The 21,630-nt window shown below is 43.2% G+C and overlaps 2 protein-coding genes across 7 annotated transcripts; both read left to right on the top strand.

Moving 5' to 3' along the window:
* The first annotated feature begins 401 nt into the window (after positions 1–401).
* LOC101155211 (serine/arginine-rich splicing factor 7) lies at positions 402–6,052 on the top strand. Of its 3 annotated transcripts, none has more exons than XM_011482199.3 (8): positions 402–606; positions 1,724–1,957; positions 2,055–2,201; positions 2,334–2,426; positions 2,537–2,578; positions 2,664–2,708; positions 3,226–3,351; positions 4,084–6,052. In XM_011482199.3, the coding sequence occupies exons 2-8, from the start codon at positions 1,734–1,736 to the stop codon at positions 4,175–4,177; spliced, it is 771 nt and encodes a 256-aa protein (XP_011480501.1). In that variant the 5' UTR covers positions 402–606; positions 1,724–1,733; the 3' UTR covers positions 4,178–6,052. The 3 variants fall into 3 exon arrangements, with proteins under 3 accessions (XP_011480501.1, XP_011480500.1, XP_004075259.1); XM_011482198.3 differs by having other exon boundaries at positions 2,055–2,228; XM_004075211.4 differs by having other exon boundaries at positions 403–606; positions 2,055–2,228; positions 5,305–6,052.
* A 416-nt stretch (positions 6,053–6,468) lies between these two features.
* Positions 6,469–21,386, top strand: hnrnpl (heterogeneous nuclear ribonucleoprotein L). 4 transcript variants are annotated; one of them, XM_011482195.3, is made up of 14 exons: positions 6,469–6,600; positions 7,211–7,326; positions 7,419–7,656; positions 9,975–10,060; positions 10,183–10,279; positions 11,503–11,575; positions 13,924–13,956; positions 14,395–14,466; positions 16,522–16,769; positions 17,085–17,206; positions 20,227–20,428; positions 20,512–20,569; positions 20,675–20,785; positions 20,894–21,386. In XM_011482195.3, the coding sequence occupies exons 1-14, from the start codon at positions 6,523–6,525 to the stop codon at positions 20,950–20,952; spliced, it is 1,593 nt and encodes a 530-aa protein (XP_011480497.1). In that variant the 5' UTR covers positions 6,469–6,522; the 3' UTR covers positions 20,953–21,386. The 4 variants fall into 4 exon arrangements, with proteins under 4 accessions (XP_011480497.1, XP_011480496.1, XP_004075256.1 ...); XM_011482194.3 differs by having other exon boundaries at positions 20,873–21,386; XM_004075208.4 differs by lacking the exon at positions 13,924–13,956.
* The last annotated feature ends 244 nt before the right edge of the window (positions 21,387–21,630 follow it).

Below are 21,630 nucleotides of genomic sequence, written 5' to 3'. Positions count from 1 at the left end.
ATAATTTGTACTTGATTGGGATAAGTTCACTTCAATAGAATTACTGTTTTTTGCAAATCATACAATTATAGAATTAGAAACCCCTATTAAGCATACACGGAGCGCCACAATCAATTGGCTGGAATAATATCCATGAATATGTGTGCAAAATATGGACTGGAAACCCCAAAGTCAAAATGGAAAACACCTCTGAAAGTGGTAGAGAATGAGAAAAGATCCTGTGGGACTTCCAGATAAGACAGACAGCATGGAAATGGTGAACCAACCAGACATTGTAGTGGTGGATAAAGAACCATTATTAACTATTATTTACTTTAAAATAGGAATGAAGTGCTGACTGACAAATACAATCTATTTTTTTTAAATAAGATTGGCTGCGATTTCTTCCGGTTGAAGTGCGCAGGTGCGGATGTGACGCAGCGCACAGGACGTGAAGTCGTCTTTCTCGGGTGACATGAGGGACGCAGTGATGTCCGTTTGATCGGATATTCGGCTACTCGTTCTGTACAGTTGTTGTTTGTTTGGTTCAAAATTGACCTCGGCTTTGGTCGAAGGCCGCTGAGAATCTGTCCTGTTCGGAGTTCAGTCCAAAATTGACGGAAGGAGGTAAGGCTAGCTAGCGCGTGCTACCGCCATTGTTTATGGGCAGGCAGCAACGGAGGCCTAGACCATTTCCTGGAAACTCGTTTTTCTAATAGCATAAATCCTTATGATTTTGTAACCGTCTTAAGTTACAAAGATATGGCACCAATTAAGGGGTTTTTGTAGCCGGCATTGTAAACTTCACACAAGACAAGTGCCGTTTGTCTGTCAGGTACATCATCGTCGCTAAACTAAACCATCTTTATAAAATAAATAAATAAATCGGTCTGACTCGGTTTTACGTATCCGTCGTGTTTTTGAAAGAAAAAAAAGGGGGGGGGGGAAATACTCTGCTTCGGTGTTTTTCAGGACGTGATTTTTCTCTAAATATTGAATAAAAAAATACTTGAATTTTTTGGCGCGTTCGGCAGGGTGCGCTGGAGACCACGGAAGCAGCTATTGACACATCTAGTAAATAAAAATTTAACTAACGGTTCTACTTAAAACGTTGGCTTTCTTCGGTAGGGTGTAAAAATTACTGCTGTGAAAAGCTGGAAGAATTCCTCCACTGCCACAGTTTCCATGGAAACTGTGTAAACGGTCTTTGTAGAGGCAGATCAAGGTTGTAGTCCATTCATCCAGCCGCTTTCCACTTAAATTTTTAAATGTCTCGTGTTTGGAAAATTTTAAGACTCTTGTCTATTATAACCTTTGCAGCTAAACTGGGTTTTGTCATACAACAATTAATGATACAAGAGAAATATTACTGTTCATTGCAGAATTTTTTTTAGATCATTAATAGTTATTTAACAATAACTAGCATAATATTTAAACCTCAAAAAGTGTTTACATCCATTTATGAGTAGAACCTTTAGGTTAGATAAAACAATCTTTACTAAATTAATTGTTATACTTAAAGGTAAAGTACATGTGGTTTCATAATATTTGGGCTTTTCTTTATCCAACATGAAGAAGACTATGTGAAATTTCTATTTTAATCAGAAATTATTAAGAATGATGTATATTTGTCCAAAAACACTAAAGACATGTCAGAGAAATTGTAAATTTTTCAAATATAAAGTGTCAAAACCTGGTGGGTGTGGGTGTTTGATTGATTTATTTTTTGTTTGTTTTTTCACAGGTAAGGAGAGATGTCTTATTACTCTTCCTCCCGTAGTTCATCTCGAGCGACAGACTGTAAAGTTTACGTCGGGGACCTCGGCAATGGAGCTGCCAAGGGCGAGCTGGAGCGAGCGTTCAGTTATTACGGGCCGCTGCGAAGCGTGTGGGTGGCCAGGAACCCACCTGGATTCGCCTTTGTGGAGTTTGAGGACCCCAGAGATGCAGAGGATGCTGTCAAAGGCATGGATGGAAAGTGCGTTACTTTTTTCTTCACTGACTGCTTATTGATATTCTGGCGATGACAAAAATGTACAAAGTTTCATTTGTGGTTTTTCTTAAAACTATTCCAGGCTTCTCTGTGGGTCCCGTGTTCGAGTAGAGATGTCCACGGGTCTTTCCAGGAAGGGCCGCGGACGCCTTAGCCGTCGGCAGTTTGATCCCAACGACAAATGCTACCAATGTGGGGACCGGGGCCACTATGCCTACGACTGCTACCGGTACAGCAAGAGGGGCCGTCGCAGCCGGTATACGTTTCCTCCTGTCACAGGTTTCTGCTTGTGTCAGAAGAGCAGCAGTGTGATAGTTATGATTTCAACTCCCTTTTTTTTTCTTCTTTTTTATTCCCTCAGGTCTCGCTCTCATTCACGATCTCGCTCCAGGTCCAGGTCTCACGGGCGCCGCCACCGCACTCGATCCCGCAGCCGTAGCCGTAGCTACAGCAGGTACGGTGAAATTTTCTCTCCGACTGAATGAGAATTAAACACCCAGAGTCCAGAAATGGTTTCTTTGTTGAGCATGTGAACAGATGTGACCAACTGGATTCTTGTTTTAGGAGCCGCCGTCGCTCCCCCTCTTATTCCAGGCGCCGAAGCAGGTAGGAATGCAGCTTTAAAGCTTTGAAAGGAGAGATCGCTGTTCTGACTAAAGATATAACTGAATCTTTGTGTTCCTCGCATTAGGTCTGGTTCCCAGGCTCGGTCCAAGTCCAGGACTTCAGTGAGAAGGTTGGCTGGGTTATTTTGTTTGTGCATTTTCTGCAAGGAGCGTCTCTATCAAGACAGCAGATCTGTTGGAATTGTCAGTTATAAATGACACTGCTGATTAGCAGATAAAACTATTTTTTATTGAAATATTTATCAAAATGTTAGTGAATATGGAGCATATGAATGAAACTTAATCTGTAATGGTCATTTTCTGTAACGCTGACCTGTTGGTTTAGAGTAGAGTGTTTTGGAAGAAAAAATGAGCAATGTCTATGGCATTGCAGTGCTTGTTTTCACTGTGAGAAGAGAAAGTGTTTTTTCTGCTTCCTGCTCACACTAGCTTTAGGATCAACATTGTTTATATACTACGGGCTGTCTGGCCTCATGCCAGGGACAAACGGGAAAAGAGCCTCTGCTGGATTCCTCTCTGCCTTTTTACTGATGAGCAACAGCGCAGAACATTTCTGTGCGAGAAGAACGACAAAACCGGCTCCTGATAACAATACCCACATTTTTTTTTCTGATTCTTTTCTTTCAGTCGTTCTCGATCCAGGTCTCGGTCTCGGTCTGGGTCTGCACCAAGAAGGGGGCGCTCCGCTTCCCGATCCCGGTCCAGATCCAGATCTAGATCTCGATCTCCATCTGCCAACCACAAGCGGAACAGGTAAGCCCCCTCAGCCTTCATCTGTGATTTAGGTTAGCAAGTATGAACCGTCAAAAATGTGTAAATCTCAGTCTTATGAATGTAACTTCAGTGCAGGTGGAAGCTGCAGTGAGGTGTAGGTCAGACACATGTTTCAATCAGAAAATGAGGTTTCACATTAGCCAAGGCGAGGGTTCATTCTAGGTCAGGTTGTTGAATAGGCCCTTCTTCCATCCCGGAGTCAGCCAAGGAGGTGATGGACACCTGCAGAGATCCCTCATCCTTCGCAGCAGAGATCTTCAGCCTGAGCTGGGGGCCAATAATGGACTGGGAGGGGTAAAACAGAAGGACCTGGCCCTCTATCTGCTCCAGGGAGAGGTTTACTTCACAAAGATCTGGATCTCCTGTGCTCTCTTTTCAGATCTCCTTTGGGTCTCTACATCTTTTGTAATCTGATTTCTTCAGCAATCCAGATCCAGAAAGGAGAGCACATGAAAGACAGTGGCATTAACATATTAACTTTTCACTCAGCAGATAAAAGCAATGAGATTTAGAGGTAGAATTTACTGTTGTTAAAAAGTGAGTCGCAATTATAAATGTTTTTTTTTTTAACCTTAAATTCAAATTTGATTACCTGAATTTGGCTTGAAAAGAGCACATTTTGAGCTGATGTCAGATAAGCAGCTCCAGTGGTGTAACTTGGGGTAAGGTTCTTTGCAGCAGATTTGTTTATTTTTCATATTTTCTTTAAAGCGTGTGGTGGGAGCTGAGCACTGCACTGACACCGCAGCTGATCCCAGGCCCAGGGTCTGCCAGCTGGCGGTGTGTACGTCCTGCAGGAGGGTGACTAAGAGCTGACCTGAGATCAGCCTGCGACTGCATCTGGTGTTAGACAGCGAGAAAGAGGTCGACCTACCGACCGAACTCCCCCCCCCCCCCAGAGAGAGTGGGTGACTGTCTGTTCGACCGACGCACACGCTCAGACGAGATCAGCTTGCACACACATGCAGTTGTTCGACTAGAGTCACCCGTCCAGCCAGCCTTCAGACGTACCAGAGGGCTGACCTACACAGATCACAGTTCGACCGTTTAAATCCATTACCAGACCCCCCCTACCTACCAGAGCTCTCCGGCTGCGTCTTAGCTTCTGAGTGTGAGAGAAAGAGCTGACGAGAGATCAGTCTTCAAGAGCCTCCCGCCGCAGTGTCTCTGCAAGTTGTAGTCATCCGTCCTTCAGTCCTTTCATCCTTCGCTTCTCTGTACTTGTTGTTTCTACCACTGTCTCCAAAGGTAACCAAAAACCAACCCCCCCCTGACAAGCTCATGTTGATGATGGTTACAGAAATGTACAGGCTTGCTCAGCCTTAAACAAGCATGCTTATGTTGCAGGTGTGGATGTGAACGAGAGAGCGAGTGGAAGACTGAATGAATGTGAGAAAGTGATAACGAGCTGATGTCTTAGGACGTTTTCTCATCTTTTCCTTCTTGTTTAACATCATTTAAGCTAGCAGTAACTGAGCCAGGAGCTTTATTTGCCCTTGGGTTTCAGGTACATGTGCAGCTTTGACCCTGGACGACTATTCAAAGCCCCACTCCGATCATCTGTTGATTAATTTGGAGTATGAAGTTTTCCAAAAGCATTTTTTCATCTGCTCCTGATTCACAATAATTTGAATACAGAAAAACTCAGAAACGCAGCTTTAAGCTGAATTTTCTCTATAAATGTCCTCCATTATCAGTAAAAGGCCACAAGAATTCAAAGCACCACTTTCATCGGAGTGGGTCTTTAAAGACCTGTCGTCTCAGAGGAAATAAAAACCCAACAGATGTGTTTAAAGCACAAAGCTGTCGGCATGAACCTGATATTCATGCGGTTTAAACATCTTGTCATGTCAGATCAGGAACCATAGATAAATGTGTTGTGCTTTTCTCGTCCCGCTGCGTCAAATTAATTTCTCTCCGTCTGTGTTTCAGCCGCTCCCGTTCGGCAACTCCAAAGCGAAGCCCCACACCTGCAGATGACTGAGTGAGGAAGAGTTTGTCCCCCTTTACCACTTCCCCCAACAACCCCCGCACCCCCATCAGCTTTTACACCCCAGTTACAGCAGCTACTTTGTTTTCTTATGAGTTTTTGCTTTCTTCTTTTGGTATGTGTGTGTAGTCCCAGGGTTCCCGGTGTAGGTTCATCCACAGTGCTGTGACCTCTGTGCGGGTTCAGGCTCAGTCAGTACAGCAGGTAGAGGGGGAGGGGCTCGTTTTAAATGTTGCTGCTGCGTCCTTCTCAGTAAGGTGTGCAGCGAAGATAGGAAATCACCTTTTAGCAGCCTCAGTATCCTGTGGCAGAAGATTTGATCAGCTTGTGACAAAGACTGAAAATTAGAAACTTGTTTACATGGAGCTCAAATGTAAGAACCTTGAGCTGCAGTGTTGGGGAAACAGGATCTCAGAATTGCACACTTCATGAATGTTAGTATCCTCTCATACTGGAATAGTGATATGGTTTCTGATCTGCATGCCTTTAAATGTCACATTCATTCAGTTTTTGTTTTTTCTCCCCTTTTTACTAACATGGTCAGCTTTAATGCTGATTGTCCCTTCAGTTTGAAACTCTGACTTGGTTTTAAGCTCTAAATTGACTTCTGCGGGGGCTGCTTTTGTTTGTTTTTTGGCTTATGTGGTTAAACTGTGGCAGTTTTATTTTTGAATAAACATGTTCAACATATTTCAATCGTGTTGTGGTTTTTTTTTTCCTTATTCATGAATGAAATACTTGTGCACTGAATTTCATTAAAGCAATTATAAACATACCTTGGCTCGTCTAATAACTTACCTAAACCTTATATGTACATATTCATCCCGGTTTGTCTTAAAGTACGTCTTAAGTTTAAAGTTGTGTCAGTAACTTTTTCTATAAACCATATTTCTTAAGAAAACTTAAATATGTAGAAAATAATAGCTTTCAAAACTCCACGAAGTCAACATTCAGTGGGAATGAACGAATCCACTTCTGCAGAATTTTCTGGTAATCTCATTGGTTGGAATTGAAGTCAAAGAGTTACTGACAACTGCTTGAGCCAATTGGAAGGCGCCGTCTCCTCAAAGTGGGCGGGGTTAGCGGAGCTTCGTTTTTCATGATTTTTCCGTCCATTTCAGTTATTCGTCACTACCACCTCTCTTTTTAACCGGGACAACATGGCTACTGCGGCGAGCCGCTACTACAACGAGGACGGCAGGGCAACTAAAAGACAGAAAACCGACGGAATGGCCACAGTGAGTTGACTCCATTTGCTCGGTTCGTTTGTAGATACTGCTGATAGCTGAACAGAGACACCCAAGAAGCGCGGTTCGCGCGGTTCTCGATGAGTTTTATCCGTTCTGATGTGCAGCGGATCGCGTGTCGCTGTTGTAGGTCATTTGGTTTGCGTAAAATGAAAGCGTTGCGCTGCGTTTTCTGTGGGTTTTGTGTTGTGCATTTGAGGCGCAGCGTCGATTTAGGAGCCCGTGAAATGAAGCTAGCGGACGGGGTTGTGTTCAGCGGCAGTGAGGGTGGTTTCTCTGCGGCCGGGCCTTCCTCGAGCCCGCCTTTGTTCCAGCCCGGAGAAAGTTAGCAATCTGCTAGCTTCACGTTCTAACCCGAACCGGGGCGTTCCAAGCCCCACAGTTTACTCGAACAGAACCAGCATTTGATATAAAAAAATAACTGTCAAGAAAAAAATGTGGAATGATGTAAGATGAGACATAAGATTGGCACGTGCGGCTAATTGACCCCTCCCCCAGCCCACCTGATGGAGGCTGCAGCTTGATCTGAACACGCGCGAGCCACGGCCTCTTATCTGACCACCAGTGTACGCCAGGTTTCTGAGTGACTTCCTTCACGCAGGGATACGAAGACCCACACAAGACCCTCCCCTCAGTGGTGGTTCATGTCCGGGGGCTCGTGGATGGCGTCACCGAGGCTGACCTTGTGGAGGCCCTGCAAGAGTTTGGAGCCATCAGGTGGGTTGGAAAAAAAAAACTGTACAGACTCTTATTTTGAATGGTTTCATCATAAACAAATGTTTGATGCAAGTACCACCTGTTGGTTTCAGTTATGTGGTGGTGATGCCAAACAAGCGCCAGGCGCTGGTGGAGTATGAGGACATGAACGGTTCATCCACAGCCGTAACCTACGCCGCAGACAACCAGGTGTACATCGCCGGCCACCCAGCCTTCATAAACTACTCCACCAGTAAGAAGATCTCCAGACCGGGAGACTCAGACGATTCCAGAAGTGTCAACAACGTCCTTCTGTTCACAATCATGAACCCCATCTACCCCATCACCACGGTAAATGAGCCCTGGGGAATGTGGCGAGCTTTTGTTTCGTCCAGACGTGACGATCTTCGGCGTGTGCTTATCCGACCAATCCAAGCGACAAAGCATCCATGGGACAATAGTCATTAAATTCATGGTTTAGTGAAATCTCTGAAAGAATGAAGCTGACGAGCAGGTCATTCACAAAGAAAAACAATCAAACCCATCAACATCTCTTGTCTGCTGTTTGCATCCTTTCCCTGTCAACTTTAATTGAACTGGTTTAGGCAAAGAGTTCAAAGAAGGTTTTACACAGGAGGAGAGAGCAGCTGGGAAATTATTATAGTTTAAACCAACACTGGAGGCTTTTATGGGCCTTTAATCTGGAAACACCTGGAAAACCTGGTTAGTGGTTAAATCTGTAATAAAGAAACCAGGTTTCTGTGCTTCCACCCCACAAGGACATCCTGACTCTCAGCCAGCTGCTTCATGATGAGCGTGTGCAGCCTTTAAACATTAAACATGTACTCCTGTCCAAGTGTATCCCGCTTTTGCCCAGTAGTAGTCGGGACAGGCTCCAGGGGCACCGTGACCCCGAAACAGAGACAGTGGATTAAGAAAATAGATACAATAAACAAAATCAGAAAGCTAACTCTGAGCTAAAGTAGGATAACCGTAGCCATGGTAAGAAAGACATTCTAAAATAAAATTTTTAAATTTAATTTTATCTTTTTACTGCAGCAACAATCAGCTACCAATTAGCCTTCTTTAGCTCCGAAATGCACTTTTAAAAAATACAGCTAATCAGTAGAGAAGCGTCTCTGCTGTCGCTTTCTGGACTGTTTTGCAGCACTTCTGGGTCTGAAACTATTCACTGGTGCGTTGTTTACACGGTCAGCTGTTGACGGCTGGTGACCGGAGATCGCTGTATTAGGTTTTATTCAATTTTCAACAGAGCTATAGTAACCAGGTCATTTCCCCGTAGTGCCAATAACATCCTAAAAAAGTTCTATTTAATTTTAAGTTTATTAAATAAACGGCAGAATGCTTGTGCAAATGTGAACAATCTGTTTCAGGACTCTGTAAATGCTTGTGACCCCATGACAGATTTTTGACAGTGATTTAACAGAAATTCTATATTTAAAACAAAGTAATCGTATTCACAACAGACATGTCAAACGTAAAACTAAATGTTGTATTCATATTTTTTCTGTAATAATATGCACATAGTATTAAGTATTAACTTTTGTCTTTATGAATGCGTTTCTTTTTGACATATTGTTTACAGCAGGGGGGGTCAAACTCATTTTCACTGAGGGCCACATCAGCATAGTGGCTGTCCTTAAAAGGCCAGATATAAATTATACATGTAACTAAATATAATGAAAAATAAATGTACCTACTCCTTAATGTTAAATAGCTCATTTATTTATTTATTATAACTTTTTAAAGAGACTATTACAGTTGCATAGAAAAGATATGTTTGCTTGTTATTCTAGCATAAATCCTTTTAAATTTGATTTTGTCAGGTTAGTTTATATGGACAGTGTTTAAGTCCTAATGTATAGTTGCCCAATCCGATGTTCAAGTCCAATTCCCCTTAGATGTGAATAAATGCAAATCAAATTTTATTTTAAGAAATATAACATTTTTATGCTCTCGAGGGCCACATAAAATGACACGGAGGGCCACATTCGGCCCGCGGGCCTTGAGTTTGACACGTGTGCCTTCCACCATATTCTGGCCTTTTGGACTGAATTGGATCGTAAATGTCATCATTCAGGCTCAGTCTTTTATTTCCACTTTGAGACAGCCCATAGTCTAAACTGATGCTTTATAAATGAAATGGATTAGACAGAATAAGCTCATATCAACTGTTGCTCAAAAAAAAAAACTTAAGGAAAATTACTCTAAATCTGTTGCAGTAGATGACTGTTAAGAAGTCAAAAGTGTCAAAACACGATAAAAGCCCAGTTTCATCACGTTCATTTAAGTTTTTCATGTCATAGATAATAAACTAAAGCTTAACTTCAGAATAAATAGTCCCCAAATGTTGTTGCCAAAGCAAGTCATATTTCAGTTACAAACCACAAAGACGTTTTTTCTGGTTTCTTTTTAGATTTCCAGACAATAGTACTCTGTCAAAGTGGAACTATGAGCTCGTCGTAACTCGGCTGGGATCTAGATTATCTGAATAAATTCCAGAAAGTCAAAAAAGATCCATCTTTGATTAATGACATTCAGAAGAAAAACAAAAACGCGCCTAGTTTTTAACTGTGACTTGATATCTAAAAACTGTTGCATTGTTTTGATGACTGTGTGGATTTACTGCAAGTCTGGTTGTTGTCCAGGATGTTCTTTACACCATCTGCAACAACTGTGGGCCTGTCCAGAGAATCGTCATCTTCAGAAAGAACGGAGTCCAGGCAATGGTTGAATATCCTTTTTTCTTTTGTTTTCTTTTAAATAAGATGCTGATGTATTTGTTCTGGAAGGCGTTTCAGAACTCTTCAGCGTCGTCAGAATCTCTGGACGTAAACTTCTTAACTCTGTCTCCACGTTTGATTCCGTGCAAAGTGCTCAGCGGGCGAAAGCCTCGCTCAACGGAGCCGACATCTACTCTGGCTGCTGTACTCTAAAGATCGAGTACGCAAAGGTAAGAAGAGCCCGTTCCCCGCGCAGAAATAGACTAAAAGGCAAAAACGCCAGAAATCTGACTTTATTCTGGGGTAAATCATTAGAAAGCAGTTCTGAACAGGTTAATTCTTAAAAGAAAAAAAGAAAACGGCCCAGAAAACGTTCCTCTGGGTGTGAAGAAGCTATCTGCCTATTTCATTTTGGCGATGAGTTTCCTCTCAGGTGTCAGTTTTTCCACTAAGCGTCTTTGCAATATTTGTGTTCTGACAGAATGCTCCCCCCACCCCCTCAGCAGTGATCGCCTGCAGTGCAGCATTCCCATAACGTTTGCAGCTGACATTTCTGAACATGCATCCACAGGACTGGATAACTGCAGTAGCCCGTGGCAACTAATTGTTTTGTCTGCTGCACAGAGTCATGCAAACCAAACCAATGTGCATGTTTCTATATGGAAATGATTTGGTAGAAAAAAGGTTTTTAAGCTACAGTGCTAGTTGTTGGGTCCAATGAGTTAGTAAGCCTGCCACCATTTCCCATCATCCATCTGTTTACACTCTATCCTGTTAGTTTACAGCTCCTAACATTCCTAACCTGCCATTAGCGGGGCTGCAAAAATGGGGAACGGCATCAGAGATAACCAACCGTACAGTTCAGATCCACATTCCAGCGCAGACGAGGAAAACAAAGACGTTTGTGGATCTGTTTGTCTGCATTTGATGCATCAGCAGGCAGCTTGTGGCCGGCCGATTGTGGCGCTTACGTCACTGCTACAGGCTTAATCAAATGGCATTCACAACAATTTGAGTAAAATTAATACGTAGAAGTGCGATTTTTAATCTTAATCTTCATTACAAATGTTCTCCATCGTGATAAATTCCACAAACGTTAAAAAACACAATTTTCATTAGAGGAAATAAAAATGAACAAATGTGTTTAAAGCACAAAGCAGTTGGCACGAACCCCTCATTGATGCGGTTTACAAACCTTAATAATAAGAAAGGATCAGATTTATCGCCGGTTTTCCAGACGCTCAAAGCGCTGCGTTCATTCTTCATTCAAGGTTTAAAAACCTTGTCGTATCAAATCAGGAACCATGTAATCGATGATTTTGAACCAAACGTTTGGTTTGTTGCTGGAAAACTGAAAAAGAATTTAAATTCAAGTTTTATAATGTGAGAACATTAGAAGACCCACAAGAACATGTTTACCCGTACATGTTATTTATTTATTTATTTTTCACAGCCCACACGCCTGAACGTGTTCAAGAATGACCAGGACACCTGGGACTACACAAACCCCAACCTGGGGGGGCCAGGTAAAACCTCCAAACAGTCCCTACTTAAAGACCTGAGGCTGACCGGCTCGCCCCTCAGCGCGGGGGCTTTCATTTAGTTTAAGAAAGACAGAGGGGTCACACCCAAATGACCTCCTTCTGGTCGTCCCAGGAAGGTTGGTGTGACCTTACTGCTTCATGTGCAGAAGATGATGCCGTTTTTACTGCACAAAAAACACACAACTGTTGTTTTGTGGGACTGGCAGGAACGCATTTGCAGACAGAAAGATGAGTGTCTCCACACTGGAAGTGTCTAGACGTTTAAATTAGTCGGTGGGTTTCTGCAGGAGGTATTCCTGCTGCCTGTGGCATGCAGCCCTGCTGGTTGAACCAAAAGTTTATGGGACAACATCCAGTCTGAACACCTGTGTTCTGGGAAACTGTTTTATTGTCGAAAGTTTGTCATCAAGTATTTTTATTAATTCTTTTAAAGAGAGAGAAAAACGCATAAAACTGTCGTTCCGTAAATCTAATCTGACAGTTGATCTTGATCTGTCCACTAACACTATGCTGATGGGGCGGTGACTAACTGGAACAAATCAAGTGATTAAAAAACTGGGTCAACTCTCCTCAGCTGGGTTTTTATTTGACTGACAGACATTTCCTCCTGACTGAACTGCTGCTGACAGATTTCAGGTCATGACACAAACTCGTTTGGAGCATTTCTTTCTCTTTGTGATTGCATTTGCCGTTCCTGCTTCCGCACCCGGGAATCTGTTTTTGTAGCCTTTAAGGGGAACATTTTTAGTGTCTTCTGTCGCATGGAGTGAAATTCTCTCCATTTTTTTTATTTTATTTTTTTGGTTCTGAATTTCGTTGGGTTCGACAAACTCATCAGAACCTCTGGTGCTCACTTCATTGTGATGAGACTAAGAAGTGAGAGCAGAGGTGTGGACCTGTCGCCTGCCATCTCCAAAGAACACGCACACGGCTTTTGTGCACCAGAGGGAAAGAAATTAACACGCTGATAATGTGCAGCCACCATCTCCACATCTTCAGTGAGGACACTCTCATACAGAGGGCCAGAGCTTCCAAGATACAAGGAGATACCCTACAAGACACCATCCACCCAACACGCCGACGTACTGACAAAACCACTCAGAGGCCAGAAGACACTCGATGAGTGCGGGGAGCTTTGGGCACCAAGCTACACTTGGTCCCTCCCCCCTCTTTCCCTTTTTTCCTCGCCATGAAAGACACACGAAGCACGCCAGATGTACAACACCGAGCGGACACCAGAGGACTCACTGCCACAGACGACGCATACTGATACAGGCATATCTGCAGCATCCCAGCCCTTCACGTACCGTTTTGGGCTGCACTGCTCCACACTTTTCTGCAACTGATCCAGCCGTAGCCATTCACAGTGGAGACGACACGAGAGGAAAACAGGACACCATCCAGCACACCCAGTCAGTTTCTGTACAACCATGTTTCCCTCCCACATGGAATTCGGCTTCTCTTGCTCTGTCCACCTGTGTCTACCTCTCATTTTCTTGCAAATGATCCCTTTTTAGATTTTCTATTTTTTATTTTTTTAGAAGTGTAGTTGATTTCCGTGTAACGCCTTCCATGTAATGCAGGTTTGGCAATTTGCGGCTAAGAGGAGCCAGAACCCCCCCTCCCCGAACTGAAATGTGCTCTATGGCAACTTCAATCAGCCAAAAATGCAACCCTAAAGGATGGAAACCAACCAACACCAGCAATGATCAAATCAGCTTGATAAAGGACCCTGAGCTGGAGAGTTCCTCCAAAGATGAAATGGATGAGTGTGGGATGAAATGAACTGAAAGGAGTGTGGTGGAGCTGCTACGGCAAATGTCCTCCCACTGTTAATGAAGATGCAGTAAGTAAATCGAGACCCTCCTCGGGAAATACCTGCACAGCACCACACGACCCAAAGCCCGGCAAACAACATCGCCACACGAGACAGACATTACCCCCCCCCCTCCTCTCATACAGGCTAAACTTCTTGTTTCTGAAAGAGGCTGATGGTTTTGGTTCTGAAATCCTGCGTTTGTATTGGTTCCCCCACTATTGGCATTAAAGCCACAAGTTTCGCCATCTGTGTGTGACTCCATTGACCTGGGATAGTTTAATGTACTCAGAAGCTGCTGGGTTTAAAGCGTCTGCAGGCACACCGAGCCATCAGCACATTACGGTCCATCCTATCCACTTTTGATTCTGAGATGCTTTCAGACGAGGGCAGGCTAGTTTTATCGGCTCTTTCCTGCAGTTTACTGGGGTTACTTCCTTTCCTTAGTCCTGTACAGCTAACCTGATTAACCTGGCTTCCATTCTGATTGTGTATGGTTGTGTACCTTGTACAGATGGTGATGCAGATGGCAATGGGAGCAGTGCAGGTGTGTGTGAGCATACAAACTTTTTACTTTAAAGTCATCTGTGACACACCGCTCAGTGATCATCTGCATCCACGTTGTGTTCATCTTTTCCTGTTTCTTTGTGGGCTCGCAGGTTTCATTGTGGACGTGTTCGGGGTTTTTCCCCATAGTTATTCACCCTCCCCATTTCTACAACTAGTTCTGATGCCAAATGAAAGGTTTCCTCTTGGAGTCAGTCTGGAGTGTAATGTGGACGGGGGGTGGGGGGGCTATGTTCCTGCTGCTGCTCTCACAGGTCACATGATCTGATAATGCATGTTGTGCTATAATCTGGAGGGGTTTCCAAAAGTGGTCGACGAACATAAACAAAGCTGTTCTGTGGTGGTTGTTGTTTTTTCACACCAAGGTTGGCGCCAGCCCTCGATGACCTCTACTTTCTCCTCTCCTCTCTGCTTTCAGAGGACATGAACGCCAATCCCAACAAGCGGCCGAGGCAGCCCGCTCTACTGGGGGACCACCCACCAGAGTACGGTAAGGCCAACCTCGCCCAAGCAGGGGTTGACATAGCCCAGAGATTTTCACTGCCCCACAGGGCCAGTAGTTTTTCAAAGTTACTGGCCCGGCACAGCGCGACCCAAGCGACAGACGCCGCAACTTTATGGCATGCCCCCCCGGAAAATTTTAATATGGTGCAATTTGGTGTATTCTGGTGACATCTAACACTTATTTATACACTTTTCAATTACTGAAAATACACCATATCTAACTTAAATCTGCTCTAGTCTGTTTGAGATTTTTTTGAAGAGCACTGCAGTGTAGTAGGAAACACTAGAAGCTTTCATGCTGCTTCTAATCACTGCTATTTCTCATTTGTTGGTAATCAATAATTAAGAAGTTTTATTTACTTTTTTGCTCTGACTGCCTTGAGGTTCTGCTTTTTGTTACTGTTGCAAAGTTACATTTACTTTTTAGATCCTTAATTACTGTTATGTTGTTCAGATTTGCAAAGTTGCTTGTTTAAAGTTGCAAAGTTACATTTACTTTTTAGTTACTTAATTAAATTAAATTATTGAAAAATTAAATAAAATTAAATTACTGAGATCATTCAGCTTTTGACTAGAAATACTTGATGCTTACAGTGTTGTAAAGAAAAACAAAATGAAGTACTTTGACATTACACTGCATTTGAGTCTGAGATTCAGGTATTTGCAGTTGCCTTTGATTTTATTGACATTCAGCTTAAAGCTTAGTGCACAGTTTCATCTTCAATCCATTCATTAAATATCTTGCTGTCCATACTACTAATTCCACCCATTACTCCATCTTGGGGAGGTTTGAGAAACATCTTTGTGCGTTTGATGTCTCCTTGTCCAACTTCCCAAGCTATTTTCGCGCCATTAAGTTGCTCCGGCGGATGCGGAGAGTGAACATTGTTCCGGAGATGCGTGGTGCACACGATGCGACCAAAACAATCATGGCGTATGTCAAACTTTCAAAGCGACGAAGACGAGGTGAATCTACACGTTTTCGCAAAATATACTTTATTGAAAAAGGTGAACAATATATTAACAGTTAGATATTTTAGTAGCCTGAGCGGACAAGTGAAAAATAAAGTCTTGTGGTCCGTACTGCTCGAGAAACAGGACCGGGCCAACGGGCAAATGGTTATGTCGAGCCCTGCCCAAGCCTAAAATAACTGACATATTTCAGACCGCAAAGGTTGTTTTACTTTCTGTTTACATCAGTTACAGAATTTTACATTACTTCAGCTCCGCCGGAAACAATGTTATGATTAATGCCTCGTTTGGGGGGGAAATCCACACCGCGTAAATTATTTTACACACTTTCCTTATCCCGTTAAAGACACACCCCAATTAGAAATACTGTTTTTAACATGTTCTTGTGGCAATTTTCTCGCAGGAATGAAGGAAATTAAGCTTAAAATTCCATTTCTGAGCATTTCTTTATTCAAATTGTTGTAAATCAAGAGCCATTTGAAAAAGATCGCACTTGTGACTTAGAAGCTACTACGGCAATTCGCACGCTCCCTGTACGACTTTGTTTCCTCGTCCGAACTGGCATCTGCCTCTGAACTGTACGGCGGGATACCTCCAGTATTGCTCGCCAATTTTGTGGCACCGTAATGTTGGGTAGGGAGTGTGAGGGGCTGTAAGCTAGTGGGAGACCGCTAACAGATGGATTATTATCCAGGATGCAGGCGAACAATTCCACTTGAAAGTCTGAGGTGAATTTATCTTCATATATTTTTTATTAGAAAATGATTTTTTTTTTTTTTTTTTTTTTTTGGCTAAAAACAGAATAATTATTATTAAAGGACCTCTGGAAACGCTTTGAAAATAGATCAAAAAGTGATTTGGGTGGGACTTCAACACCAGAGACAACTTTTAAACTTTTAAAAGTTTCTGCAATTAATGTACGAATCCACTGGAATTACATTAATTGCATAAACTGTTCATAGTTATATTAGTCGGAAGAGTAACTCTCCGGCGTTAAAGGATGTATTGACACAGGAGTCCGTCTGGATTCGCTCAGATTTGTCGCTTACATGCTTCCCTGCTCTGCTAGGAGGCGGTTACCACGGCTACGATGAAAACTATGGCTCCCCACCCTACGAGGGTCGACGGATGGGGCCTACCATGAGGGGACGTGGAGGGAGAAGCTACGGGCCGAACTACGGACCTCCCCCACCCCCGCCGGGCGAGTACGGCGCCCACGCAGACTCGCCGGTCGTCATGGTTTACGGGCTCGACCCGGTCAAGATGAACGCAGACCGCGTCTTTAACATCTTCTGTCTCTATGGAAACGTAGAGAGGGTGGGTGTCTCGAGCGAACGTGCCCGTGTTGACACAGCCGTTTGTTTGTGTGTTTAAGCTGGTGTTGGTTTTGCTGTTGATCCTTTCACACATAGGTAAACTTCAGGGCAAAGAATGTCAGTCAGGTAGATTTTTAATGCATCATTTAAACCAGACATCTGCCAGGTAGATCTTTCAACACATGACTTAGAAAAATAAATAAAAAATGCTTGCAGTCGACGTACGTCTGTTAAGCTCATTGTTTTCTGCTTCAATGAGTTTCAGCTTTTTGTCAGGACGTAAACGGGTAAATCCTGTTTTGTTGGCTTTGTGCAGGTGAAGTTTATGAAGAGTAAACCTGGAGCGTGCATGGTGGAAATGGGTGACTGCTATGCGGTGGATCGTGCCATCACTCACCTCAACAACAACTTCCTGTTTGGCCAGAAGCTGAATGTGTGGTGAGTTAAGCTTTTGTGTGACCACACCCGCATTCGCGTGGTGGGAACAAACATGCAGAAACCTGCCAGTAAATTAGGAGTTTAAAACGGGAATTCACTACACCAACGCAAAAATGTTTCACCTTCATTTTTACTTTATTATTTAACCCTAGAACACTTTCGCTTTGACGAAACGTTTGGCAGGTAATTTTTACCTGATATAGTACACCTAAAAAGTATGGCAACACGTGATAAATAAGAGTGGTTTTCTTTTATTTTCATCTGTGGTATGTGTCACAAAATGACAAAACATGCCTAAAAAATTATTGAAAATTTTGGAATTTGATAACAAAAAATTCCTAAAAATTAAAAAAGAATAAAAAAAATGATACTAGAAACCTGGTCTTTGTTCCCCCGATTTTTGGGACATGTGAGACTTCCCTGGTGAAGGCACAGACACGCAACATATTGTAATTCATGTAAATAGGTTTGCTCGCGTGAGAATCACCCGGCGGTGGTGCTCTAGGGTTAAAACAACTTTATTTATAAAGCGCTTTTAAAACAGCAGAAGCTGACCAAAGTGCTTAACAATGCAGAATAAAAACAAAACAAACAGAATAAAATAAATAAAACCAATAAAAACATCAACTCACACAGAGTTAAAAGCCAGAAAAAGTGAGTTTTTAACTTGGGTTTAAAATCAAGCTAAGAACGGGCCTGCCTAACCTGCATAGGGATTGCATTCCACAAGCTGGGGCCAGCAACGGCAAATGCTCTGTCCCGTCTGATTTTCCGCCGTGTCCTTGGCACATCTAGGAGCAGCTGATCTAAGTGAGCGGGAAGGGGAATGCAGCTGTAGCAGCTCAGAGAGGTAGGGTGGAGCCAGACCATTTAAAGACCTAAAAACAAATAAAAGAATTTTAAAACCAACTCTAAAATGGACAGGCAGCCAGTGGAGAGAAGCCAGAACTGGTGTGAGATGCTCTGTCTTCCACGTTCCAGTTAACAAGCGTGCAGCAGTGTTCTGCACCAGCTGGAGACGGGACAAGGATGAGTGAGGGACACCAAAGTAAAGAGAGTTACAACTCAGTAAAGCTGAGTTGTAACAAAGGCGTGGATTACTGTCTCAAAGTGCTTTCTTGATAAAAAACAATTTGGCAAGCTGCCTTAACTGAAAGAAGCTGGATCTCACCACCGAACTGATCTGCTTGTCCAAATTAAAACCATTGTCCATCTTCACTCCTAAGTTTGTGACAGTAGATTTAACAGATGGAGTGAGAGAACCCAGAGCTTTGGGTGTGACTCACTGTTGCCACTGGGACCAAAGACAACCACCTCTGTCTTTTTCTCATTGAGGTGGAAAAAATTCAGAGCCATCCAGATTTTTAATTCCTCCAAGCACTTAATCAAAGGGCTGATGGAGTGGGCATCCTTCTTTGTTATTGGCACCTATATCTGGGTATCGTCCGCATAGCAATGAAAAGCACAGTTATGCTTTCTATGAATGGAACCCAGGGGGAGTAGGTAAAGGGAGAAAAGCAGAGGCCCAAGGACTGAACCCTGCGGGACCCCGTACAGTAGAGGAGCAGAGGAAGATTGAACATTATTGAGGTTTACACAAAACGTTCTATCTTTTAAATACGACGTAAACCCCTGCAGAGCAGTGCCACGGATGCCTACAAGTTGCTGTAACCGGGAGATCAAGATGTTGTGATCTAGTGTGTCGAAGGCAGCCGTAAGATCCAGTAGTACCAGAACCACCTGGTCCCCAGCATCTGTGGCTAAGAGGATGTCGTTTAACACCCTGAGCAGAGCTGACTTGGTGCTGTGTAGAGGTTTGAAGTCAGACTGGAGAACCTCAAGGTTGCCATTTTCATCTAATAAATCCTTCAATTGGACATACACAATTTTTTCCAGAATCTTCAAGAGGAAAGGGAGTTTGGAAATGGGCCTAAAATTGGACAGCATAGAGGGATCCAGGTTAGGCTTCTTGATCAATGGCTGAACAGTAGCATGTTTACAGTTTCTAGGGAACGCACCAGAGGAAAGGCTGCTGTTTACAACAGCAAGAACTGCAGGTCCCAGAGTAGTGATAACCTCTTTAAATAACCACATCAGAGGGGGAACCTGAGGGCTTCAGGTGTTTCACAGTCTCAAATAAAACTGACAGTCACTGGTTCAAACTGGTCAAAAAGTCTGTCTTCAGAAATGTTTATTTTTGTGGTTTTAAAAGTCTTTGTGACTACATTTAAACTTTCCACAATAACAAAAAAAAAACTGATCGGGACATCCCCGTGGAAAAAGTAAACAAGCTGTTTGCTTAATCATCCAAATTCTTCTTATCAAGTTAAGGAGCCATTGTCTCCTGGAATCAAAGTCCTAGAACCTGGAAACAAAAGGAAGTGCAAGAAGGAACACCTCTAACTCAAAAGTTCCTACTTCACGAGTGTGGGCACCAACTGCGATAACGATATAATTTGCGGTACATTAACAAATAGCAAAATGACCAAAAACATCATTCCCGTTTCATTACAACAGTTAAAAATTAATACTATAAATGACCCTCGTTGCGGTAGGATGCAAACATCTATAAAAAAAAAGGGTCCATCCGATTGGTCAGATGCATAAATGGATTTATTTGATTCGTTAAATGCTTCAAGCTGCCACAAGATTGTTTTAGCACATATAAGGTAACCATTTAATGCGATTTTTGCTGACTTTTGCGATATGCGCATTGCACAGCTTGATATCGGGATAACACTTTTTTTTTTTTTAATTGTTTGAGATTTTTTACATAAATGGTGGAATTGTTGTTGGCCTTTTTATTTTTTTATCCCTAGTTATGCCATTTCACGTTTGTGTACAGAGATCCCAGAAATTCGTCTCCAAATGTTCATGTTCTCTATTTTGAAGAAGTTCATGAGTAAAGGGAACTTCACTAACCTCCAAAACGGACGTGCAAAAGGCAGAGCGGAGAACGTGTGTCTGCAGTGAGAGACTGGACTTGTTTGTTAACCTGAGATGTCCGCGTCTTTCCTCAGCGTCTCAAAGCAGCAGGCCATCGTTCCCGGTCAGAGCTATGAGCTGGAAGACGGATCGAGCAGCTTCAAAGACTTCCACGGCTCCAGGAACAACCGCTTCACCTCCCCCGAGCAGGCGGCCAAGAACCGCATCCAGCACCCAAGCAACGTGTTGCACTTCTTCAACGCGCAGCCCGACGTCACAACAGAGATCTTCTCTGAGGTGGGTGTGACCTCTAAGGGCCTGGCGCCCACCTAAGAGGTTAAGGAGGAAACCGTTTCATCATCCATTTGCGTTCCTTGCAGATTTGCGAGGAGATTGGTGTGAAGAGTCCCGTTAATGTCAAAATGTTCACCGGAAAGAGTGAGTTCCCTCTCAGTTAAGCCTCTGCACACAAAGGAGCTGCTTGCGCCTTAAAAGTTCACGACTGATTCATCCAAAACGGGTTTTTGCTGCTTCAACCACCAGGCGGCGCTGCCCCCAGTGACCGCAGCGCGTCGGGTCTGTTGGAGTGGGAATCCATCAACGACGCTATGGAAGCCCTGGCCCTGATGAACCACTACCAGATGAAGAACCCAGGTGAGCCAAAAGCAACAGTCCTGAATCATCCCTGTAACCACATCGGTTCGGTCCCGATCATGCTTCTGTTCTGTTTGCCTAATTCAGAGTCTGTTGTGTGCGTTCCAGCCGGTCCGTACCCGTACACCCTGAAGCTTTGCTTCTCCACTGTCCAGCACGCCAACTGAGGCCGTTTGAATCGTGAGGATGAAGTCTGGTCCGTCATTCCCACGTTTTTCATGACTGCTCACCGCAAATGTAACTTTAAAACAAAAACCATAAACTGAAGCATTTCACTGTTCAGGAAAAAATCCTTACGTGCGCGTTCATGTTTGATATAATGACTAGAATATAAACTAAATTTTTGGTATTTATGCCCCACAATGGTGTCAGTTCCAGATTATTGGACTGCAAGTTGTCTTTTACTTTGATATGAAGCTAAGCAGCATGTTGGTTCTCTGCTGTTATGATCAGGTGGTTCTTGAGCAGCGGAACAGGAAGTTGTACTTTGAAATTTTATATCTTGTTTTTCTTTCATTTTAAGTGCTGCCTGTTCAGTTTTGTGTCTGTGTCCGAAGGTGGAGAATTTTGTTCTAAGAAAATAAACAAATTAAAAAATGGATTGCGTTTTTCTTAAATCTCACTCTGATCTTCTTTTGATCTAATTTCAAAGTGTTCCCAGTAGGGATGGGTACCGGGCCCCGGTACTGAACGACCCCCGGGGCAACATTCTTCAAGACGGCAGTATCGTGAAGACCTGACCAACGGTTCTATCGGTTCTGGAGAAGTGCCACAAGATATAAACGTTATCTGCCATATTTAACCCACCAAGTTGGTCAATTTGCCGTTAATTTTTAAATTTTGCT

Source organism: Oryzias latipes, chromosome 13 (genome assembly GCF_002234675.1).
Source record: "Oryzias latipes chromosome 13, ASM223467v1".
In the NCBI taxonomy this organism is placed as follows: domain Eukaryota; kingdom Metazoa; phylum Chordata; class Actinopteri; order Beloniformes; family Adrianichthyidae; genus Oryzias; species Oryzias latipes.
This window is presented reverse-complemented; position numbering and strand designations above follow the sequence as displayed.

Coding starts and splice junctions, on each gene's coding strand:
- hnrnpl (XM_011482194.3), top strand. CDS start 6,523: ATGGCTACTGCGGCGAGCCGCTACTACAACGAGGACGGCAGGGCAACT. Junction 10,061..10,182: donor GGAGTCCAGGCAATGGTTGA/ATATCCTTTTTT, acceptor CTCTGTCTCCAC/GTTTGATTCCGTGCAAAGTG. Junction 14,467..16,521: donor GGACCACCCACCAGAGTACG/GTAAGGCCAACC, acceptor CTGCTCTGCTAG/GAGGCGGTTACCACGGCTAC.
- LOC101155211 (XM_011482198.3), top strand. CDS start 1,734: ATGTCTTATTACTCTTCCTCCCGTAGTTCATCTCGAGCGACAGACTGT. Junction 1,958..2,054: donor GTCAAAGGCATGGATGGAAA/GTGCGTTACTTT, acceptor AAACTATTCCAG/GCTTCTCTGTGGGTCCCGTG. Junction 2,229..2,333: donor AAGAGGGGCCGTCGCAGCCG/GTATACGTTTCC, acceptor TTATTCCCTCAG/GTCTCGCTCTCATTCACGAT.